Source organism: Nilaparvata lugens, chromosome 1, assembly GCF_014356525.2.
Source record: "Nilaparvata lugens isolate BPH chromosome 1, ASM1435652v1, whole genome shotgun sequence".
In the NCBI taxonomy this organism is placed as follows: Eukaryota; Metazoa; Arthropoda; class Insecta; order Hemiptera; family Delphacidae; genus Nilaparvata; species Nilaparvata lugens.
In genome coordinates this window covers 100,418,867-100,427,646 of record NC_052504.1, presented here as the reverse complement: position 1 = coordinate 100,427,646, position 8,780 = coordinate 100,418,867, and the positions used below count along the sequence as shown (strand labels likewise).

Sequence of the window (8,780 nt, the reverse complement as noted above, 5' to 3'; positions counted from 1 at the left end):
GTTGTTAGATTGTTCTTCAAAAATGTATAAAATATAATGAATCAATAACAAAGTATCCAATCTCATTTATGAGAATTTATCATTTGATCATTGAAAAATATGATATCTTCCGGAAGAATAGGATATATGATTCATTATTATTGAAATGACTATGATTAGTCAATATTTCATCAGATATACCGGTATTTTCCATAGAAGGCAGATTCAAGGCAGTGACACAAGTTTTGCATCTAAGTGAAAATAAAATGAAAATTAGGGCATAATTGTATCTGTTACAAAATCACTATTGATATTCAAGGATATAAGGTTAATTCAAGCTATAGTTAGGTCCCCGTTATAATGGCAGAGGAGAAAGATAGGAGAAGAACGTTGCCGATCCTCTGTCTTGACAATGCCTTGTATAGACGATAGCTGATACAGGTTCATTGATGTAATATCAACTGTTCATTCTCGTTCAAAATAATCAAATCCATTTTATTAGGCAAGACATCATACTTTTCAATAATTAATGATGAATTTCTATAATTAAGATGAAATATTTTTTTACTCAATTAATATTATTCTACATTGTTGAAAGACGATCTGGCAACAGAGCAAAGCAAGAAAGAGATAGCCCTATCTGCTTTCTTGAATGATAGACAAGGATAGCAATACTATTGCTAATCAAACACTGCTATTGTAACGTCGACCTCATCATATGAATACTTCAAATTTTTTCTTTAACGGCGTAGTACAGGTAACCCATTGAACAGGGTCAATGTCCCATTATATTATCTGTATTGTTCAACTTTATTATTGTATTAATATTGATATACGGTACCAGTTGGAAGGCTAGATGTAGTCTGAATTTTTTCTTCTTCTTCTTCTCAAGAAGAAGAAGAAGAAGAAGAAGAAGAAAACATTAAGACTACATCCAGCCTTCCAACTGCCTTCTCAAGAAGAAGCAGAAGAAGAAGAAGAAGAAGAGAAGAAGCAGAAGAAGAAGAAGAAGAAAAAAAAGAAGAAGAAGAAGAAGAAGAAGAAGAAGAAATAGAAGAAGAAGAAGAAGAAGAAGAAGAAAAAGAAGAAGAAGAAAAAGAAGAAAAAGAAGAAGCAGAAGAAGTCTCAACTACTGGACTGATCAACTTGAAATTTTGCATGTAAATTCTAAATTATTCTCCGAGAATGGCTACAGGCTTATCGTAAGTTCTCCAAGATTCAGTTTGTGAATTTTTCAGATTCCCAATTTTTTAATATTAGACACTTGCGGAGCACGGATTCCTTATAGTATTAGTTTTCAAAAAAATCTGGTGTGGCGCACTCACACAACTTTCTTTGCCGTTATGTAAATTGATCACCTGACACTAGTGTTCCCGCGCATCTCAAGTCTACTATTCAAAGATTTGAGCCAGCTGGTGACAGGGCAATAACGCTGGAGACACACATGAGTTCTGCTATCTCTTCATAGTGAATGATTTAATAGAATCAACAATAATTTGCAATTGAATAATAACATTTTCTCGAATTCAAAGCTTATTTTCAATTTCAGGTGAAAATGTTACTGAACATTAATTGTAGAGATTTTCATACTCAATCTACTCCACTTGATTTCTTTCGTTTCAATTGTATCCGAAGCCTGATGATTGGGAATCTATCTGCATTGATGAGGCGAAGCTCCTGAAATTTTTACAGATATGGGACTTGTGGCAGTTGATAGAGCTTATTGATGACTATTTTAGTTATGAATTTGATCAAAATCGTTGGAGCCGTTTTCGAGAAAATCACGAAAAACGTTGTTTTTGACAACATTCTCGCCATTTTAGCCGCCATTTTGAGTTGCATTTGATCGAAATTGTTCGTGTTGGATCCTTATAGTGAAAGGACCTTAAGTTCCAAATTTCAAGTCATTCCGTTAATTGGGAGATGAGATATCGTGTACACAGACGCACATACACTCATACACACACACACACACCACACACACACACACACACACACACACATACAGACCAATACTCAAAAACCAGTTTTTTGGACTCAGGGGACCTTGAAACCTATAGAAATTTAGAAATTGAGTAACAGCTGTGTACACTCAGTGACAAAATGGAGAGACTTGGCAACGTTTTTCTCCTATATTTCTTTACTGCCATTTTAACGTGGAACTCACTATAGTGCATTTTGAACTTATTCTCAGCTGGAACATTCACTTTGAAATTTGCTCCACGTCGCTTCGAAATTGAACAGGATAATAATTGTCAACGCAGATAATTTATAGGTACAGCTTGGTACACAGCTAGTCCACTGATCTTTGTAAATGTTATAATAAATGGCCTTTGAAATACCAGCTCAGCTCTATTACAAGATTCAAAGTGACTTCGTTCTGGGAAACCAATGGGAACCAACAGGAGTCTCGGAATATCGGGGCTATTTCGGACTAGAAGGGGGTTGTACGAATGTTAAAGGTGGCGTGGATAAGAGAAAGGGTGTGGAGTCGGATAAGGGAAAGGGTGTGGAGTCGTATAAGAGAGAGGGTGTGGTGTCTGATAAGAGAGAGGGTGTGGAGTCGGATAAGGGAAAGGGTGTGGAGTCGGATAAGGGAAAGGGTGTGGAGTCGGATAAGGGAAAGGGTGTGGAGTCGTATAAGAGAGAGGGTGTGGTGTCTGATAAGAGAGAGGGTGTGGAGTCGGATAAGATAGAAGTTGTGAAGTCGGATAATTATAATGGCAGTATTTGATTAAAATTGGTGTTTCTATACTTGTCTATCATTCGAAAAAGCAGATAGCGCTATCCTTCCCTAGCTCTGCAACGTTGTTAGATTGTTCTTCAGAAATGTATAAAATATAATGAATCAATAACAAAGTATCCAATCTCATTTATGAGAATTTATCATTTGATCATTGAAAAAAATATTATATCTTCCGGAAGAATCATTTCAAATAATGATCATGTTGTAGTATTATACTACATCAGATGAGATGACAATGATTGGTTAATATCACATCAGATATACCGGTATCTTCCATACAAGGCAGATTCAAGGCAGTGACACAAGTTTCGCATCTAAGTGAAAATAAAATGAAAATTGGTGCATAATTATATCTGTTACAAAATCAATTCATATTCAAGGATGTCAGGTTAATTCAAGCTATAGTTAGGTCCCCGTTATAAGGGCAGAGGAGAAAGATAGGAGAAGAACTTTGCCGATCCTCTGTCTTGACAATGCCTTCTATAGACGGTAGCTGATACTGGTTTATAGATGTAATATCAACTGTTCATTCTCGTTCAAAATAATCAACTCCATTTTATTAGGCAAGACATCATACTTTTCAATAATTCATGATGAATTTCTATAATTAAGATGAAAAATTTTGTTACTCAATTAATATTATTCTACATTGTTGAAAGACCATATGGCAACAGAGCAATACAAGAAAGAGATAGTGCTATCCGTTTTGTTGAATAATAGACAAGGATAGCAATACTATTGCTAATCAAACACTGCCATTGTAACGTCGGCCTCATCATAAATGAATACTTCAAAATTTTTCTTTAACGGCGTAGTATAGGCAACCCGCTTAACAGGATCAATGTTTCATATATATTATACTTTTAAGAAGAAGAAGAAGAAAAGAAGAAGAAGAAGAAGAGAAGAAGAAGAGAAGAAGAAGAAGAAGAGAAAGAAAAGAAGAAGAAGAAGAAAAGATAAGAAGAAGAAGAATAAGAAGAAAGAAGAAGAAGAAGAAGAAGAAGAAAAGAGAAGAAGAAGAAAAGAAGAGAGAAGAAGAAGAAGAAGAAGAAGAAGAAGAAGAAGAAGAAGAGGAAGAAGAAGAGGAAGAAGAAAGGAAGAGAAATAAGAAGAAGAGAAGAAGAAAAGAAAAAGAAGAAAAGAAGAAGAAAAGAAGAATAAGAGAGAAGAAGAGAAGAAGAAGAAGAAGAAGAAGAAGAAAAGAAGAAGAAGAAGAAGAAGAAGAAGAAAAAGAAGAAGAAGAAGAAGAAGAGAGAAGAAGACGAAGAAGAATAAGAAAGAAAAGAAGAAAAGAAGAAGAAGAAGAAGAGAGAAGAAGAAGAAGAAGAAAGGAAGAAGAAAAAGAAGAAGAAGAAGAAGAAAGAGACGAATAAGAAGAAGAAGAAGAAGAAGAAGCGAAGAAAAGAAGAAGAAGAAGAAGAAAAAAGAAAGAAGAAGAAGAAGAAGAAGAAGCCGAAGAAGCCTAAAGAAGAGCAGAATCAGAAGAAGACTCAGAAGAAGAAGAAGAAGAAGAAGAAGAAAAGAAGAAGAAGAAGAAGAGGAAGAAGAATAAAAAGAAGAAGAAAAAGAAGAAGCAGAAGAAGTCTCAACTCTCAACTACTGGACTGGTCAACTTGAAATTTTGCATGTAAATTCTAAATTATTCACCAAGAATGGCTACAGGCTTATCGTAAGTTCTCCAAGATTCAGTGTGTCAATTTTCCAGATTTCCAATTTTTTAATATTAGACACTTGCGAAGCACGGATTCCTTATAAAGTATTGGTTTTCAAAAAAATGGGCGATCCAAAAAATATAGATTGCTGATATGAATTTGGGAAAAAATGCTATCTGTTCATTTCTTGTTTTTTCCCAACAAGAACTAACTTATTTCAAAGTCTCTCAAGAAGACATTTTTCCAAGTAGAAGCACGTAGTTCAACCTATCACCAGAGATAAAAAATATAGTACTTCTCTACTCTCTCCTATTACTGACATCTCTATTTCGATAATGTCATCTCCACCGCACCGTGTAATATATTCTCTATCTTTTTCCTCGCTTTTACTCCTTGAAGTTTTTCATTTGTCTGCTCTGCTATCCTTGTTTTTTTTCGTTCCTTTTCCAAGTATGCTCTCCTATTACCTCTTCGAATAACTTCGTCCTCCATCCTCGTATTTCCTTCTGTGAGAATTCAGACTAGAAAAATAAGCTATTTATCTAGTAGTCTATCCAGTTTGTTATATAATGCGAAAACATGTCGTTGTTATATCACTTCTGAATAACAATGTTTCTACGTTCTTGCTTTTCCTTCAATTTATACAGTATTTTTTTATTGCAAAATTACTCAAAAATTCCCAATCTATAGAGATTTGAGAAAAATATTTTTGTTTTTAATCAGTTTTCAAATATCAAAATTCAAAATTTTTAGTTCAGTCATTAGTTTTGAAGTGGAAATTGGACTTTTCGAAGTGGAAGTGAAATCTTGACCTTATTTTTCTTTGAAACTTTTATTTGTAAAAATTTGGGAGAAGACAGTTTTGGGCTATGCCTGTTGTCTTCTCCCAATATATATTTATTTTTTTTTATAACAATTATTATTTATATTTCTATTATTATTACTTATATTTTATTATTTATATTTATTACAATCATGATATGTAATGCCAATGGAATAAATGAATAAATGAATGAATGAACACTATAGTGAGGTCCAAGTTATAATGGCAGTGTTTGATTAACATTGGTGTTGCTATCCTTCTCTATCATTCAACAAAGCAGATAGCGCTATCCTCCTCTAGCTCTGCAACGTTTTCAGATTGTTCTTCAAAAATGTAAAAAATATAATGAATCAATAACAAAGTATCTAATCCCATTCATTAGAATTTATGATTTTATCATTGAAAAATATAATATCTTCCGGAAGAATAGGATATATGATTCATTATTATTGAAATGACTATGATTAGTCAATATTTCATCAGATATACCGGTATTTTCCATAGAAGGCAGATTCAAGGCAGTGACACAAGTTTTGCATATAAGTGAAATAAAATGAAAATAAGTGCATAGTTATATCTGTTACAAATTTAATTTATATTCAAGGATATCAGGTTAATTCAAGCTATAGTTAGGTCCCCGTTATAATGGTAGAGGAGAAAGATATGAAAAGAACGTTGCCGATCCTCTGTCTTGACAATGCCTTCCATAGACGGTAGCTGATACGGTTTTATCAATGTGATATCAACTGTTCATTCTAGTTTAAAATGATCAATTCCATTTCATTAGGCAATACATTATACTTTTCAATAATTTCATGATGAATTATTATAATTAAGATGAAATATTTTGTTACTCAATTAATTATTCCACATTGTTGAAAGACGATCTGGCAACAGAGCAAAGAGGAAAAGAGATAGCGCTATGCTTTGTTGAATGATAGACAAGGATAGCAATACCATCGCTAATCAAACACTGCCATTATAACGTGGACCTCACTATAGCAAATCGTCTACAATAAACATTTATCTCCATGGTTACCAGATGAATTCGATCGTATGATTTAATGCTGACTGTTCAAAGTATACAATTGTTATTAAGGTTGCAATCACTGAAATATCTGTTACAAAATCAATTCATTTTCAGAAATATCAAATGAAGTCGAGCCAGTGAATCTATTACTATATCGATCTATTTCATGGATACCAGATGAATTTGATTGAATGATTTAATAGACTCTATGAGACACAAGGTTTCACTACTCGGAAACTCTATCAATTTTCCAATCAGCAGAGTATCTGTGACGATATCAGTCATTTATTTTCAAAAATGCATCCGATTCATCATTTAATGGAATCTTTTTGAAGAGTGATTCAATAGAGTGGAGACTCAGTTCAATTATCAAGATGAAATAATCAACGTTGAATCTGTTGCTTTTCCAATTTATAACTTTGAAGAGTAAATGATTCTCCGATATTAATCAAATACTGCCATTAAAACGTGGACGTCAATATACTGTAACGTGTCTCGTGAACCTCTTCCAATCAGTGATATTCATTATAACAACCGTATTCCTGAAATAGTGTTTTACGACACATGGACGGGAAGGGGCCTCTTGCAGGCAAGAATGATGTTTCTATTCGAGGCGTTAGAATTTCATCTGAGCCCTGCAAGAGACATTTACGTCCAAGTAACGTACCTACACTTTTTTTGTCATAATAATCTGAGAAAGAATGATTGGGAAATAGAAAGCATCGCCTGCTTGTGCTCAAGTTACTAGGCTACATGCGTTCTATAAACATGGAGTAGTTTACAAATTCCGAATCTGGAATTTCTTGATTGTAGTTGAAAAACCTTCAACCTGGAACGCTGAAAGGTGGTTTCTTGTAGCAGTTTTTTTGTTCAGAACAAGGAAAAATACTCGACTGTGAAGAACACATATGATTTTATCACAGTATAATAATGCTGCTTAGACAAGATATAGACGGTCTAAGGCATGCTGTAATGAGAATCATATGATTATTTGTTCTACAATCTATAAGCTATAATTTGTTCTATATATAAGCGAAATGTCACTCACTCACTGACTGACTGACTGACTGACTGACTCACTCACTCACTCACTCACTCACTCGCAGTACTAAAAATCTACCGGACCAAAAAAGTTCAAATATGGTAGGTATGTTCAGTTGGCCCTTTAGAGGCGCACTAAGAAATCTTTTGGCAATATTTTAACTCCAAGGGTTGTTTTTAAGGGTTTAAAGTTCGTCTTTTAGCATGTATATTCTTCTTCTCCCAATCTCTTGATTATAATTGGAATTTCCATATCATATGTTACTATAGAACTATAATGTAGATAGAGTAACTCTTCGAAACAGTTGTTAACTGGCAACTAAATTAATAATTTTGTCAGATTGGCATTAAGTTGAGTTGACTTTGTTATATTTGGCACCAAATTGAAGATTTAAATGCATTTATCGCGGAAAAATTGGGCACTGCTACTTCAATCCTGGGAATATTATATTACTAGCCGTCAGGCTCGCTTCGCTCGCCATATCCGTTTAGCCAGATAGTCTGGCCCCCGACTAACATATGATAAAAATGCTCAAATGAAAAATGCAGGCGAGCGAAGCGAGCCTGCTAATTTCATTCTTGGTCGATCCAGTCGGGGGTCCAGGGGGCGGAGCCCCCTGGCTAGACGGATATGGCGAGCGAAGCGAGCCTGACGGCTAGTCAGCTATATTTACCGACTTGATATCATGCATGAAAAACAGCTGAAATTGAATGATCGACTAGGAAATAATAACATCTCTGATCCCAATTCAGAAATTGATAAAACTTTTTGATTTCCAAATGTCAATTTAGACACCTCGTATTAGTATGTTGAACTTCTTCTTCTCCTTCTTCTTCTCCTTCTTCTTTCTTCTTCTTCTTCTTCTCCTCCTCCTTCTTCAACTCCTCCTTCTTTAATATGTTCTTGTTCTTTTCTGTTACTCCTTCCACTTCTTCTTTTTCTTCATCTTTTTCTTTCTTCTTATCCGCCACCTTGTTTTTGTTCTTGTTCTTGTGTGATTCCTCTTTCACTTCTTTTCCTCCTGCCAGTTCATCTTCTCCCTCTTCTCCTCCACATTTTTCTTGTTCTTCTCCCATCACCTTCTTCTTGTTCTTGTTCAGGTCTGGTTTCCTTTTCTTCCTCTTTTTCTTTCACTTTCTACTTCTTCATCTCCTCCTTCTCCTACTTTTCCTCCTCCTCTCTCTTCTTCTTCTTCTTCTTCCTCTTCTCCCACTTCATCTCCTCCTTCTCCTTTTTATCCTCCTCCTCCTTCTCCATCATCTTCTTCACCTTCTCGCTTCTTCTTTTCATGTTTCTGCAAATCTGAAAATTTAACTTAATCGGAAAAACCAACTACTCAGATAATCACATCTACTTTGACGTGAGTTCCATGAACCTCTCTCAATCATCAAACCTTTTCCTTCATCTCTTTTCAAGTTTCTCTTTGCAATCCAAATCCGTTTTCCGCGCCGAAGAAAAACTCTGTGTGCGAACGGAAAACTTAATCACTCCATTTCCTCACACATCCA

At 34.7% G+C, this 8,780-nt stretch overlaps 1 protein-coding gene across 1 annotated transcript; it reads left to right on the top strand.

Annotated features, from left to right (window-relative positions):
* The first annotated feature begins 2,305 nt into the window (after window positions 1-2,305).
* LOC120349485 lies at window positions 2,306-2,713 on the top strand. The gene has a single exon (XM_039419810.1). It carries the CDS (start codon window positions 2,306-2,308, stop codon window positions 2,711-2,713), a length of 408 nt encoding a protein of 135 aa, XP_039275744.1.
* Window positions 2,714-8,780: the final 6,067 nt, after the last annotated feature.

What these genes read in the sequence shown, in the direction of transcription:
- LOC120349485 (XM_039419810.1), top strand. Translation starts at nt 2,306, where the DNA reads ATGGCCTTTGAAATACCAGCTCAGCTCTATTACAAGATTCAAAGTGAC.